The 16546-nt window shown below is 43.5% G+C and overlaps 1 protein-coding gene across 2 annotated transcripts; it reads right to left on the reverse strand.

The window, feature by feature from the left end:
• Positions 1-789: 789 nt before the first annotated feature.
• LOC115170028 (CMRF35-like molecule 7) lies at positions 790-6267 on the reverse strand. 2 transcript variants are annotated; one of them, XM_029726259.1, is made up of 7 exons: positions 6114-6267; positions 5604-5933; positions 5305-5367; positions 2728-2844; positions 2011-2115; positions 1694-1743; positions 790-1320 (listed from the first exon to the last, which is right to left on the reverse strand). In XM_029726259.1, the coding sequence occupies exons 1-7, from the start codon at positions 6157-6159 to the stop codon at positions 1027-1029; spliced, it is 1005 nt and encodes a 334-aa protein (XP_029582119.1). In that variant the 5' UTR covers positions 6160-6267; the 3' UTR covers positions 790-1026. The 2 variants fall into 2 exon arrangements, with proteins under 2 accessions (XP_029582119.1, XP_029582120.1); XM_029726260.1 differs by lacking the exon at positions 2728-2844.
• Between the last annotated feature and the right edge of the window lie 10279 nt (positions 6268-16546).

Consider the following 16546-nt stretch of genomic DNA (forward strand, 5'->3'; position numbering starts at 1 on the left):
CAGGGAAACACATCTGATGGAAGAGAGAAGTCAGGTTAACACATCTGATGGAAGAGAGAAGTCAGGGAAACACATCTGATGGAAGAGAGAAGTCAGGGAAACACATCTGATGGAAGAGAGAAGTCAGGGAAACATCTGATGGAAGAGAGAAGTCAGGGAAACACATCTGATGGAAGAGAGAAGTCAGGGAAACATATCTGATGGAAGAGAGACATCAGGGAAACACATCTGATGGAAGAGAGAAGTCAGGGAAACACATCTGATGGAAGAGAGAAGTCAGGTTAACACATCTGATGGAAGAGAGAAGTCAGGGAAACACATCTGATGGAAGAGAGAAGTCAGGGAAACACATCTGATGGAAGAGAGAAGTCAGGGAAACATCTGATGGAAGAGAGAAGTCAGGGAAACACATCTGATGGAAGAGAGAAGTCAGGGAAACATATCTGATGGAAGAGAGACATCAGGGAAACACATCTGATGGAAGAGAGAAGTCAGGGAAACACATCTGATGGAAGAGAGAAGTCAGGTTAACACATCTGATGGAAGAGAGAAGTCAGGGAAACACATCTGATGGAAGAGAGAAGTCAGGGAAACACATCTGATGGAAGAGAGAAGTCAGGGAAACATCTGATGGAAGAGAGAAGTCAGGGAAACACATCTGATGGAAGAGAGAAGTCAGGTTAACACATCTGATGGAAGAGAGAAGTCAGGGAAACACATCTGATGGAAAAGAGAAGTCAGGGAAACACATCTGATGGAAGAGAGAAGTCAGGGAAACATCTGATGGAAGAGAGAAGTCAGGGAAACACATCTGATGGAAGAGAGAAGTCAGGGTAACACATCTGATGGAAGAGAGAAGTCAGGTTAACACATCTGATTGTGAGGACATGAAGCACATGATGCAGTTGTCTGCTAAAAACAGAGCTCAGTGCTCAAGAGGCTGTTGGTGGCAAACGTAGTTCATGACATGTTTCTTGTGATTGGTTGCCAGTATGTCTACGTCCATTGAGATTGGCTGTCAGTGACTCAGAGTTCTCCGGATTGGCTCACTGTGGAGTAGATGACAGTAGAGTAGGTGGGGCTTTGACCAATGTTGACAGCTGCATAGTCACCAGAAGAAGTGGCCACTTTAGAGAAGGCGACTCTGGCTTCATTGGGGCAGCTGGGGTTCTTGTGGAAGTTGACGCTGGCATAGTTGAGAGAGTCAGAGGGGCTAGTGGGTAACTTGGCGGTGGAGTAGATGGTGGTGGTCTCACTACCTGAGCTGATCTGTAGGGGGCAGTCCTTTATTTCCTCACTGTCACCATCACCATGACAACCCTGGAGAGGAGAGAAAGGAGGAGAGGAACGAGAGGACATTATGAGAGAGGAACAACATAGATTAGAACATTCTCTCTCTCTCTCTCTGTCTCTCTCTCTCTCTCTCACACTCACTCACTCACTCACTCACTCACTCACGCACTCACTCACACACACAACGCCGCACGCAGGCCGGCCCATGCACGCACACACACACTGACCTCTGTGTTCACCCTGGGTGCTGAGGAGTCAGCTGTGGAACATAGATTAGATCATTCTCTCTCTCTCTCTCTCTCTCGCTCTCACACTCACTCACACACACACACACACACACACACACACACACACACACACACTCAGTCAGTCAAACAAACAGGCCCACAAACACACTGACCTCTCTGTTGATCCTAGTGTCTGTGTTCACCCTGGGTGCTGAGGAGTCAGCTGTGGAACACAACACACACATACACAGACTGTCATACACTTCACACATGTTACTATTGTGCCCCAGCAGTCTGTTCAGGTGGTTTTCAGAGCCCTGTTCACAATGAGACCTCTATTTCTCAACCAGGGTCAAAGGATGATTGTATATGCAAATGTTTTCTTTGAACGAAAACTGGGTGTGAAAATAGTAATTTCCCTTTATTTGACACAGTGTGTGTGTGTGTGTGTGTGTTTGTTTGTTTGTGTGAGTGAGTGAGTGTTTCTCACCTGTTTCCTTGTTGAATTTCCCTCTATAGACTATGAGCAGGCTGACCACAAGCACCAATAGCAGCATGACCAGAGTCCCAGATACTATGATGACCACTGATGTATCTGAACACAGACACAAACAGTACCATTAGAACACATACTTTACAATCAGCACTTCTGTTCAACTTACATAGGGCCTTTTACACTAATATGTGAAGTAAGATCTGCCTCTCTTCCTCATGAGATGTGCATCTTTTCTGTTTACATCCTGTCCTCACATTAGCCTTGGATGTGCTGGCCAACATTCATGCTTCCTGTCTGGGTGCAGCTATTAGCATACTGTATACACCATAGTATATAGACTAACAAAATAAGGCTAGCTGTTCAAACTATACAGGAGCTTCTCTTCTAAACCATATTGCACACTTTAATTAGGCATCAATTCACAAATGTGTTGATATTTTAAAAGAGTTTAATTTTTCAGTTGGCTAACACTACAAATGCTGTGTGCTGGTATTAAAGTCATTCTTGCAGGGCATGTGTTGTCAGAGAGACACGGTTTTTATACTATACCTCTGAGAGTGGGGAATCTGGTATAGAAGTTTCCCACACTACCTGCGGATGTGGGTTGGGAATCTGATTCCAAAGTCAGATTTGACACCAGATCCTTCTCTTTACAATACGAAAATATGTTTACAAACTAGCGCAGTGTAAAAAGGCTCAACGTCTATTTACCAGATCTGTTGTGTGTTGATGCTAAGATGGATGATGGTGATGACACGGATGATGGTGATGACATGGATGAGGTTGAGATGGAGGTGGCAATAGGTGGTGATGATAGAGTTGGTGAAACTGGGTTTGAGAGGGAGAGAAAGAGGGAGCGTGTCCCATACATATAGTATGCTTGTGTGTGTAACAGATGAAATTACTCAAATACTACCAGGGTTGGGGTCAATCCATTTAAATTTCAGTCAATTCAGAAAGTAAACCAAATTTTAATTCCAAAATTATTTGTTATTAGCTAGGTTTCCATCCAACTAGCGACAGATTTTCATGCAAATATGATCAAATCTGCATAAAGAAAATATGCCAAATTTCCAACCAAGTGGTTTCCACTAAACAAACTTGTTGCGGAACGTGATGACGTAGTTCACACAAAATGTACTTTTTTACTTAAGTTTTAATTTACCGAATAAAAATAGAAAGTTCAATGTGTTTCCATCGCATTTTCAACTCCACCGATAGTTTTCACAAGAACTGTTGCGTTATATAGCGACTGTTTCACCTCTGGACTTGGCATGTGTGCTCTAGCCAACAGCTCAAAGATACAGTCGGCTGTGAGGGTACTGCGTAGACTAGTATACACTATGAGATTATTATGGATAAGAATATTTATATTTGTCAAATGGCAGTCAAGCATCGATCAATATGTCACCAGAATAAGACCCTCGATAGTCATTGGAAAGGACCATCAAGCTCATCACCGTGTACTTTCACCACCCTGTGAACTTCATCACAAGTTATTTCATCTGTAGCGTAATAAACTGCAAAGTTTACTTTGATATACTTTGTTATTATATAAATAGTTGTGCATAAAGGTGTTTCCACAACTATATCTCTCAAAATGTATTTTACCAACACAAGAAGACCCCACCATGTCAAAAGAACAAATGATCTCTCATCATATCTATACTAATTGTATCAAAACTAGCTGAATCTAATCACAGCTGTTCTGAAAAAAAATGTCTTCATAAGAATTGAGAATGGAAGCGTAGTAATGAAAGCATTGAAGAGAAGCTACATTTCAGTGTACTTCCTGAATTGTTTGCAATGTAAATGTACCCTGACCACTATACTATATACACGACTCCAACACCATCATTAAGTTTGCCGATGGCACAACAGTGGTAGGCCTGATCACCGACAACGATGAGATAGCCTATAGGGACGAGGTCAGTGACCTGGCCGTGTGGTGCCAGGACAACAACCTCTCCCTCAACGTGATCAAGACAAAGCAGCTGATCGTGGACTACAGGAAAAAGAGGACCGAGCACTCCCCCATTCTCATCAACAGGGTTGTAGTGGAGCAGGTGGGAGTTTCAAGTTCGTTGGTATCCACATCACCAACAAACTAACATGGTCCAAGCACACCAAGACAGTCGTGAAGAGGGCACGACAAAACCTATTCCTCCTCAGGAGACTGAAAAGGTTTGGCATGGGTCCTCAGATCCTCAAAAGGTTCTACAGCTGCACCATCGAGAGCATCCTGACTGGTTGCATCACTGCCTGGTATGGGAACTGCTCGGCCTCCGACCGCAAGGCACTACAGAGGGTACAGTAGTGCGTATGGCTCAGTACATCACTGGGGCTAAGCTGCCTGCCATCCAGTACCTCTATACCAGGCGGTGTCAGAGGAAGGCCCTAGAAATTGTCAGACTACAGCCACCCTAGTCATTCACTCTTCTCTCTGCTACCGAACGGCAAGCGGTAACGAGCACCAAGTCTAGATCCAAGAGGCTTCTAAACAGCTTCTACCCCCAAGCCATAAGACTCCTGAACATCTAATCAAACGGCTACCCAGACTCTCTGCATTGCCCCCCCCCCCCCCCCGCTACTCTCTGTTGTTATGATCTATGCATGGTCACTTTAATAACGCTACCTACATGTACATATTACCTCAATTGCCTCGACTAACTGGTGCATTGACTCTGTACCGGTGCCCCCCTGTCTATAGTCTGGCTATTGTTATTTTACCGCTGCTCTTTAATTACTTGTTACATTTATTTCTTATTCTTATTTTCTTATTCTTATTTTTTTAAACGGCATTGTTGGTTAGGTGCTTGTAAGTAAGCATTTCACTGCAAGGTCTACACTCATTGTATTAAGAGCATGTGACTAATACAATTTGATTTGATTTGATCCCCACAGACAGGTGTAAAGAAAGAAGTGTGGTTTCTGCTCTTCCTGTTCAGATATTTGTGTTCTCATTTAGCGAACTACTTCTCTCTATATATCTTTCTCTTTTTTCATACACGGGTGCAAATGCCCTAAATACATATGTACATGAAGTAAGTACATTTAAACACATAGGAAGTTAAGATGTTGTCTCTACTCACACAGACACACCCAGCCCTCTCCATTATTGTGTCCTCTGAAGCTTCTCACTTCACAGACAACTGTGTCCTGATCAATATGTCTCACAATGCAGAACAGGCTAATTAAAGAACAGTCTTCCTCTTGATATCAAGCTGGACTGCTGACAGGGTATCGATTGTGTGGTTGTTCTGTCTTCATTTCTTTCATTATACATACAATGGATGGAGACTGTCACTTCTTCAGAGCCTGTCACTTCACTGGGGTTTTCACAACACCAATCTGTAATTGTAAACAAACATGTCGGAGCACAGAATGAAATGTGTTCCCTTTTGTTGAGGATCGCTTAATTCATGCATTGAGTCAATAAAAAATATGCCTAAAATCTTGAGTAATGTGCAGCGATCTCAAATTAGGAGTCGGGCCAATAGCAGAGGCCTCATTAGGAATATTTTAAGTAAAATGTTGAGTATGAAAGTTATAAAGTTTTGAGGATGAGAATCAAAGGTTTACAGTACCTCCATACACTTCAGGGTCCAGTCCAAATCGTTCCACTCCACACCAGTATGTTCCAGCACCATCTGACACCATGTTGGTGATGGTCACAATGAAGACTCTGACCCCTTTGTCATCATGTAGGGAGTATCTCCATTTAGAGGTCCATTCTTCATCCTCAGTCTCAATATCATTATCTCCCAAAAATGTTATACACTCCATTTTGCTGCCTTTACAGAGGTACTTCTGGTGGCTCCTCCACTCTTCTCTATAGGGGCATCTGATCTTTGCCTTGCCTCCCTTATATCCTTCCCCGGTGATCAACTCTGCTGCACACACACTCCACACAGCAGCTGTAGGACACACCAACAGTCTCATTACAAACGGTACAAACAACCCAGCATCCATTTCACATACTGTAAAAGGGGATTCTACTCTGGTGAATGAGTTACAATGTAAAATGTTATAACCAAATGTATCCAACTATAGAGAGGAGTCACTGGAGATGTGTTCATTCAGTCTGATGTACTCACCTAAGAGGAGGACAATCTTCAGTGTGAGGACCAGCAGGATAACCATGATGACTTGTGGCTCCCAGCTAGTTCAAGTCTCTTTAGACCCTGTACATCCTGTTTACTCCAGTCCCCTCAATACTTCTACGTCCAGTTATCACCCCAGTACAGGAAGGTCTGCTCCTGCAGTGTGTATGAGAACCACTCTGTTAGTGTGTGTAGTGCAGGAAGTCCTGCTGTTTGATTAATTTCTTTGTGAAATCGTTTCACTCCTCCGTAAAACTTTTTAATAACATCCAGCAATAAACCGTATATGAATAATTTATAAATAGCTTTCTCATCATTCATTAATCATAATATATATGGACAGTTATTCAAACAACTTTTAAAATATGTATTAATGGTTATTAATTAGGGTGGCAGGTAGCCCAGCAGTTAGGAGCATTGGGCCAGTAACTGAAAGCTTGCTGGTTCAAATCCCCAAGCAGACTAAAGGAAAAATCTGTCTGTGCCCTTGAGCAAGGCACTTAACCTTAAAGGTTCCTGTAAGTCGCTCCGGAAAAGAGCGTCTGTGAAATTATGAAAAAGACATAGATCCTTGTATTATAACATTTAACATTTTAGTCATTTAGCAGGTGTGCTTATCCAGAGCACATTACAGTAGTGAATGCATACATTTCATTTTGGACTAGCCCCCCGTGGGAATCAAACCCACAACCCTGGCGTTGCACACACCATGCTGGCGTTGCAAACACCATGCTCTACCAACTGAGCCACATATGGAACTTACATATGGAATTATTTTAAGATGGTCATGCCATGGCTCATTTAGCTCATTTAGGTATCTGATTGTTAATTTAAGGACCCTTTTAGGTATACAAAATGTTTTATTTAAAAATTATTTGATAAAATATTGAATCTGTCCATAGAAATGCATTGATTAACACATTCATAAATGGCAAAAAAAACAGTGAAAAAATGTATCATAAAGAATGACTTTTTGAAGAGTCTGTCCTATAACTAGGAGATATAAGAAAGCTTGACACATATTTAACCCCTTATTTTTGTTGGCACAAAACTGCCTCCATACTTCCATTCATTTATATGAGTTAGCTTCAGACAAATTACGTGAACACCATCGTGTTCGTGACAGTCTCCACTTTCTACAGTGGGGTCATATTAGTTTGTAGCCCAAATGGTTCGGATGCTACAGACAAAAGTTGGAACATCAGCGTTACTGACTTCCGACGAATCCTGTGGCACTTGTAGGGGGTCGTAGAGCAAAACCAAACTGTTCAGATGCTACATACGTTTTCGTGAGAAGACCCATTTTTGGGATGTCTCCCATCTGACAAACAGCACTGTAGCTCTGTGGCATAGGTGGGTGTGGTGGATTGAGATGCAGCACATGCAACAAAAAAAACATATCTTTAGCTTAAACTCAAGTATTAATAAACACCTTACTGTCATGACGTTGCCCTGTTGGGTGAGGTTTATGACCCCCCATAAATACCTTTCCCACTCTACAGAATGGATTGTTGGAAAGCCCTTTGCTAACTTAGAGAGAGTATGGCAACATCAAAAGGTTGGGAAATGGAACAATATTTCCCTTTCTCAACCAGTTGAAAGTGTCCGTTGGTACATAAAGAATATGATGTCAGATCAGTTGGTGTCTGGGACATTATTACTGATGATAGGACAACATAAATTGTATCTTGGAAAGTCTACACATTCTAGTTATCAGATTCACATGGAATTGTGCAATTTAAATGTTTGAATACGAAACTATTTGTGAAAAGATTAACTGTAATTTTAGCTTCCAAATGAGAGAATTGTTTTCATAAGTAAACTATGCTCACTCAGTGGCCACAACCAAGTGAACAGACATTGGTTGAGAACTATGAAACACGCCCTTCTCTCCCCCAATACAAAAGCCCGTTGACAGAAGTCAAACTCAGTTCCCGATGACGTTCCCGATACGTTTAAAAGGGCTAATTTCAACTACAACCTAACAAAATTAACATTTAATTCCAGAAATGTTAGGACTGCTTTCCTAACGTTTAAAAGGGTGAATTTCAACGTGGAGGTGACGATCACCATGCTGGAATGGTGAATTTCAACTAGACCAGCAAATACAGTGCAAGCTGATTATGGCAACTTGGTATGAACTTTGAACGATTATTCACTAAAGAAGAAGTGATACCTCATAGACGTCGAGTTATCAGCTGCAGCTGTAAACGTACGTGGCCTAGGAAAGGACAGACAATCTCCTAATAACGACAGGGTACTTTAATGTATCTGCTCTACAACACTAAGAAATGTTCTTCAAAGGACAATGGTGATCTCTGCTGGGTAAACCAGTCTTCCATCTTCAATCCATCTATCGAAGCGCAGCTCAGAGTAAATATATATATCTTGCATTTTCCTTTCTGAATGGGCGGTTATTAGAATGCATAAGATTCTGTATTTACGGTAGCATAGCTTCTCAAGTACCGATAGAGACCCAATCTCTTTGTCCCTCAGTCTTCCCGCTCTTTCATCCAAACCCAACCCCCTTCCTTTGTGTAACCAGCCGTCATATTGGGTTAGCCCACTAGGGGCGTTTCATGACATGATCAGTAATCAATGTGTGATCTATCCTGTGTATATATATGTAATTCTGTGTGATTATTTAGGTATTTAGTAAATAAATAATTAACTCAATTTGTGTATTGCTGATTAAACTTGTTAGCTAGGGTTCGTGCTGATAACCAAGTACTTACAACAATAATTCAATCACGTAATCAATGATTACGACGGAGTCGAGGCTTCTGGGATTCTGAATCGCGTTCACAGCTCAAGAAATTCTGCACAGACATCTCCATGGCAATCGATGGGTTAGTGGACCGATTGGATTCTGGATGCAGAGATTACCTTGTAGATCATCAATATCTTATTCTTTATCAGTCTATGTTTCACTGAACCATTTTCTACATGGAACATTGTAAGACTGATACATGTTTTGTTATGACCATCCATAGGAGACCCTGGAGAGAGAGGGCAGAGGGAGATCCACAAAGCCATGTACTCCCTGTTCTCCAGGCTCCTGGAGAAGAGTAGGACCACCATGCAGGCCTTCTGGACCAACCTGGCTAAGGACTACAACCAGGACAGCTACCCCAGACTGCAGGCCCCCCTGACCAGCATACAACCAGTTAGGTTCCCACTTCTAAAGCAATGTTTCTAAACCTGTGGAACTAGTACCCCTGAGGGTAATTGGTATATCCACAGGAGGTACTGTGTTATTACCATTTAGCAGGTGTCCAGGCAGTGTCCACCTCGGTCCACAGGGCGGTCACTCAGTCGTCCAGATAGCTGCTGGTCAGCTCTGGGGCCACAGAGGAGATCCTCATCAAACAGGTGTTTGGATTTGGTGAGAAAGGCTGGAACCACAACCCGAAACCTGATGACTGTAAACCTTGTATTGTAAGTTGATAGGAGTGCACTGTAAATCTGTATTGCACTTTCACTGTAAATATGTAACCTATTGCATGTTCACTGTGAATATGTATTGCACTTTCACTGTAAATATGTAGCATATTGCATTTTCACTGTAAATCTGTATTGCACTTTCACTGTAAATATGTAGCCTCTTCCACTTTCACTGTCAATATGTAGCCTATTCCACTTTCACTGTAAATATGTAGCCTATTCCACTTTCACTGTAAATATGTAGCCTATTGCACTTTCAAATGAATTTTATTGTGTATTATTCTGTATTTGTATGTATTATGTACTTTGTCTTTTTAAGCACATGGCCAAAATAATTTTCCCCTAGTGAGATAATAAAGTTGATCTAATCTAATCTAGATATAATTTATCCGTCAGACAATGGCTAGATATGGTGAACTCACAGAAACCATACAACACTACCTCACCATAACAGGAATTTAAATAATAACAACGTGGAGAGCAGGACTAAAATGTGTTCTTTCTACAGGAAGTGACAAAAAGTGCGTTAAAGTGGGTGGTGAGTATTTCTCCTCTGTCCCATTGGATGACCTGACTGTCAAAGACCGAGAGACTGAGAGACTGAGAAACTGAGACCAAGAGACTGAAAAACAGCTTCTATCTCAAGGCCATCAGACTGTTAAACAGCCATCACTAACATCGAGTGGCTGCTGCCAACATACAGACTCAATCTCTAGCCACTTTAATAATTAATAATTGTATGGAATAAATGTATCATTGGTCACTTAAACAATACCACTTTATATAATGTATACATACCCTAAATGACTCATCTCATATGTATATACTGTACTCTATACCATCTACTGCATCTTGCCTATGCCGTTCGGCCATCGCTCATCCATATATTTATATGTACATATTCTTAATCATTCCTTTTCGCTTGTGTATAAGGTAGTTGTTGTGAAATTCTTAGATTACTTGTTAGATATTACTGCGCGGTCGGAAGTAGAAGCACAAGCATTTCGCTACACTCGCATTAACATCTGCTAACCATGTGTATGTGACCAATACAATTTGATTTGATTTGATTTGACTACAGAACAGGACACAAGTCAAAGAATGCAGAACACAAGTCAAAGACTGCAAAGACTAAAGACTACCACTAGGGGGAGTCCAGCACCAGGGTTACAGATGTACATGTAAGAGACTGTTATATCAGTTCACTATGACCACCAATCACTGTGTGATTTTCTCAGGCAAATTAGGAATTATTTTAACTTCATTAGCATACTGGTTATTGTTCGGAATTTCGGATGACTGACATGCCCAAAATAAACTACCTGTTACTCAGGCCCAGAAGCTAGGATATGCATATACTTGGTAGCATTGGATAGAAAACACTCTGAAGTTTTTAAAACTGTTAAAATAATGTCTGTGAGTATAACAGAACTGATATGGCAGGCAAAAACCAGAGGAAAATCCATCAGGAATGTTTATTTTTTGAGGTCACAGGCCATTTCAATGCTAGCCTATGGGAAATACAAATAGATAGGACCCATATTGCAGTACCTATGGCTTCCACTAGACGTCAACAGTCTTTAGAAAGGGTTTCAGGCTTGTTTTAAAAAAAATTGCAAGTAGTTGTAGTTTTTCCAAGGTGTCTCTCATTAGAAAAGTAGTCTTGTTGGCGAGTGAATGAGGTGCGCACTCTTCGTTATTTATCTTCCCTATTGAACATACTATTCTCCGTCTTAAATATTCTCATTTATTTAGATATTAGAGTACCTGAGGATTAATTAGAAACATCGTTTGACTTGTTTGGACGAACTTTACCGGTAACTTTTTGGATTCGTTTGTGTGCATGTTGAACGAGTGGATTACTGAGATCATTGGTGCCAACTAAACAGACTTTTTTTGAAATAAAGAAGTTAGTAGACCAGCGATGTTGAGCTCCGGAGAGAGGGAACGGGATGACAGTGTACAGGCCCACCGTAATGATGATGAGTGTACCCATCTGTTGTGATGGCTGTCCCAGGGCCTACCACCTGACCTGCACAGACCCTCCCATGACCACAATACCAAGTGTTATGTTCCCCAGTTTCTGTGTTGCTGTGGGTTTGTATGTGTGTGCTTCCTGGATTCCTGAAGCAGCTGATTGGTCGGCCCCATCGCTGATTGGAGTTCTGACCCCTCCCTCTCGCCAGGGGATACAGCTGTCTCTTCATTACCAACTCCTTCTCCAGCTTGAAAAAAGCCAGTGTTCCTTTGTCAGAGAAAATAGCTTATTTTAATGTCTTGTGTTGGTTGTTGGTCAGTGAAAGTTTTGTTGATATTATTTTGTAGCCACTCCTTCAAAGGTATGTGTATGCCAATAGGACTTAGTGTTTTTGGTTATTGAAATTGTTCACTTACATTATTGGTAAATTATTCTGTTTCATTTGTTCCCCGGGGGGAAGGGGAACGCACATTGGGAGTGTTTAGGCAAGAGGCCTGCGGGAATACATAACCTGTAGTATTTAATCTGTCTATGCACACTAGGTAAGACCTGGGCGGACCACCCCCTGTATTTTTGGTATACTGTATGTGACCAGAATCCTTACTGGAGTTCTGTACACGTAACTTGTTCAGGTCAGTATTTTTTTTTGTATTACATTTTTTTCAATTGCAACTACCCATTTACTTCCACTGCTATTACTTCTACCTCAACGTATCATATTGAGGTATAACGGTTCTACCTCAGCATAATATTGAGGTATTAGGGTTATACTTCAGTATGATATTGAGCAACAACTGCTCTACCTCAGTATGATATTGAGGTATAATGGCTCTACCTCAGTATGACATTCTGGTATAACGGCTCTACCTCAGTAGAGCTTAACTTCAGTATGATATTGAGGTTTAATGGCTCTACCTCAGTATGATATTGAGGTTTAATGGCTCTACCTCAGTATGATATTGAGGTATAACAGCTCAACTTCAGTATGATATTGAGATATAACTGCTCTACCCCAGTATGATATTCTGGTATAACAGCTCTACCTCAGTATGATATTGAGGTATAACAGCTTTACCTCAGAAGGATATTTATCACGTTTAGACCCAGATGCAGACAGTGTAGAAGTAACAAGAGTTTATTACAACCACAGTGGCAGGCAAATGACAGGTCAAGGCAGGCAGGGGTCAGTATTCCAGAAAGGGTGTAAAGAGTCCAGAACAGCAGGCGGTCTCAGGGTCAGGGCTGGCAGGGGTCAATAATCCAGAACGGCGGGGTAAGGTACAAAACGGCAGGCAGTCTCAGGTTCAGGGCAGGCAGAATGGTCAAAACCGGGACAGACTAGAAAGGAGCAGGAAAACAGGCAGGAGCAGGGAAACAAACACTGGTAGGTTTTACGAACAAAACGAACTTGAGGTATAATGGCTCTACCTCAGTATGATATTGAGGTTTAATGGCTTTACCTCAGTATGATATTGAGGTTTAATGGCTTTACCTCAGTATGATATTGAGGTATAACAGCTCAACTTCAGTATGATGTTGAGGTATAATGGCTCTACCTCAGTATGACATTGAGGTATAACAGCTCTACCTCAGTATGATATTGATATAAAGCAGTTCTAATTTTTGCTGCCATATCTCTTGGCTCAGAGCCAGCTCACAGAGACCAGCTCCAGTAAGTCCACCTTAGACTTCTCCTCCTTGTCCTCCACCACTCTCTCTCTCCAGCGTCGACGCGACCAACAGCGGCCAGGTCTCTGCATATCAGATGATTATTGGTTTATTTTTGTTGTCTTTTAAACTTTAGCCTCTAATATTTTCTACGCTGTTCCCTATTTTTCTTCAATCTGTTATTGTTAATCAGTCTCTTTCAGAATAATGTTGTGTAGTATACAAACAGCATGTGTGTTTGCATGTGTGTGTGCGTGAGCGTGCGTGCGTGAGTGCATGCACGCCTGTGTTCCAGTGTGCAGGTGGTAAGGTGGTGTGGGTCAGGGAGGTGTGTGGGGTTTGCCTCCTCAGTGGAGGAGCCCTGAGCCTCTGTTTTCAGTGTCTACACACCTGCTGTCACATCCCAAAGTAAGACCATCTCTAAATCCATCTTCTAAATCTATCTTATCCATCTTATCCCACCTCTAAATCCATCTTATCCCACCTCTAAATCCATCTTATCCATCTTATCCCACCTTTAAATCCATCTTATCCCACCTCTAAATATTATTGTTTTAACCATGAAGTCATATTGTCACGTCCTGACCAGTATAAGGGTTATTTGTTATTGTATTTTGGTCAGGACATGGCAGAGGGTATTGTGTTTATGTGGTTCGGGGTGGTGATTTTTGTAGTAGGGTGTTTGATTTATTATTTCCGGGTTTTGGTCTATGTTCTATGTTTTGTATCTCTCTGTTCTTTCTGGTTTGTGGTATTTCTATGTGTAGGTTAATTGGGGGTTGGACTCTCAATTGGAGGCAGGTGCTTTCTCGTTGCCTCTGATTGAGAGTCCTATATATGGGTAATTGTTTGGTGTAGTGTTGTGGGAGATTGTTTCTTGTTTTGCCTGTGTGAGCATGACAAGACTGTTTTGTTGTTCGTGCGTGTTGTTTTGGTGTTCTTTTTATTTAAAATAAATAACATGAGCATCCACATTCCTGCTGCGTTTTGGTCCTCTATTCCCGACGACAACCGTTACAGAATCTCCCACCACAAAAGGACCAAGCAGCAGAGAAAGGAGACAAGGAAATTCGGTCTGGACTATAGGAAGCAGCGCGCTCGGGAGGAGATGGCATCCTGGTCGCTGGAGGTATTGGAGTCTAGGATTGACTGGACATGGGAACAATTACTGGACCACTGTGACAACCTGCCTGGGAGGAAGGTAGAGCACGAGAGGCACCCTCAATAATTTTTTTTGGGGGGGCACACGGGTAGTTTGGCTGGGCCAAGAGTGAGCCCTAAGCCAGCTCCCCGTGTTTATATGGAGAAGCGTATGGAGTGGAGGGCGCCGTGGTTTGCTGAAGTGCGCACAATCTTGCCCATACGCACGCACAGTCCGGTGCGAGTTATTCCAGCCCCTCGCAGATGCCGTGCTAGAGTGGGCATCCAGCCTGGTAGGAGGATGCCTGCGCAGCACGTCTGGTCGCCGGTACGCCTCCTAGGACCAGGCTACCCTACTCCCGCTCTACGCACGGCAACCATCAGGCCCCTGCACAGCCCAGTTCGCCCTGTACCAGCACTCCGCACGTACAGGGCTACTAGTTCCATCCAGCCAGGACGGGTTGTGCAGGAGGTGAGATCAAGACCGCCTGTGCGCCTCCATGGCCCGGTGTTTCCAGTTCCTGTCTCTCGTGCTGACCCGGAAGTGCGAAACCCCAGTCTGGCACGTCCAGTACCAGCACCACGCATCAAGCTTCCAATGAGTCAGCCCAGTCCAGTACAGCCTGTTCCTGCTCCTCGCACTAGCCCTGAGGTGCGTGTTCCCAGGCTGATACCTCCAGTACCAGCACCACACATCAGGCTTCCAGTGCGTCAACCCAGTCTGACTCGGCCTGTTCCCGCTCCCCGCACTAGCCCTGAGGTGCGTGACCCCAGACTGGCACATCCAGTACCAGTACCACGCATCAGGCTTCCAGTGCGTCAGCCCAGCCTCGAGAGTTCGGCAATAGTGTGCAGTCCAGAGTATCCGGCAACAGTGTGCAGTCCAGAGTATCCGGCAACAGTGTGCAGTCCAGAGTATCCGGCAACAGTGTGCAGTCCAGAGTATCCGGCAACAGTGTGCAGTCCAGAGTATCCGGCAACAGTGTGCAGTCCAGAGTATCCGGCAACAGTGTGCAGTCCAGAGTGTCCGGCAACAGTGTGCAGTCCAGAGTATCCGGCAACAGTGTGCAGTCCAGAGTATCCGGCAACAGTGTGCAGTCCAGAGTATCCGGCAACAGTGTGCAGTCCAGAGTATCCGGCAACAGTGTGCAGTCCAGAGTATCCGGCAACAGTGTGCAGTCCAGAGTATCCGGCAACAGTGTGCAGTCCAGAGTATCCGGCAACAGTGTCTAGTCCGGAACCGAGGGAGTCTGCCTGCGACCCGGAACCGAAGGGGTCTGCCTGCGACCCAGAACCGAAGGGGTCTGCCTGCGACCCGGAACCGAAGGGGTCTGCCTGCGACCCGGAACCGAAGGGGTCTGCCTGCGACCCGGAACCGGGTGAGTCTGTCTTTGACCCGGAACCAAGGGAGTCTATCAGCAACCCGGAACTAAGTAAGTCTGTTGACGACACGGAACTAAATATGATTAACTATGTATCAAATGAGTCTGCCTACACTGTGGAACGGAAGAGGTCTGCCTACGGCCCGAGACTGAGCAAGTCTGTCTGCATTCTGGAGGACAGTAGGTCGGAGCCAGAACCACCTCCTGTATAGGTGGGTTGGGGAGGGGGGGTGTAGCACAAGTGCCGTCGGTGACGGCAGCCACCCTCCCTTCCCTCCCTTTAGTTTAGGGGGATTTTTTGTTGTTGTTGTTTTGGGTTTTTTGTTTAGTTATGAGGTGCATCCGGGGTCTGCACCTTTAGGGGGGGGGGGGGGGGGGGGTACTGTCACGTCCTGACCAGTATAAGGGTTATTTGTTATTGTAGTTTGGTCAAGAAGTGGCAGAGGGTATTGTGTTTATGTGGTTCGGGGTGGTGATTTTTGTAGTAGGGTGTTTGATTTATTATTTCTGGGTTTTGGTCTATGTTTTGTATCTCTCTGTTCTTTCTGGTTTGTGGTATTTCTATGTGTAGGTTAATGGGGGGTTGGACTCTCAATTGGAGGCAGGTGCTTTCTCGTTGCCTCTGAGAGTCCTATATATGGGTAATTGTTTGGTGTAGTGTTGTGGGAGATTGTTTCTTGTTTTGCTTGTGTGAGCATGACAAGACTGTTTTGTTGTTCGTGCGTTTCGTTTTGGTGTTCTTTTTATTTAAAATAAATAACAAGATGAGCATCCACATTCCTGCTGCGTTTTGGTCCTCTATTCCTGACGACAAC

This window comes from Salmo trutta, chromosome 31, assembly GCF_901001165.1.
Source record: "Salmo trutta chromosome 31, fSalTru1.1, whole genome shotgun sequence".
Lineage (NCBI taxonomy): Eukaryota > Metazoa > Chordata > Actinopteri > Salmoniformes > Salmonidae > Salmo > Salmo trutta.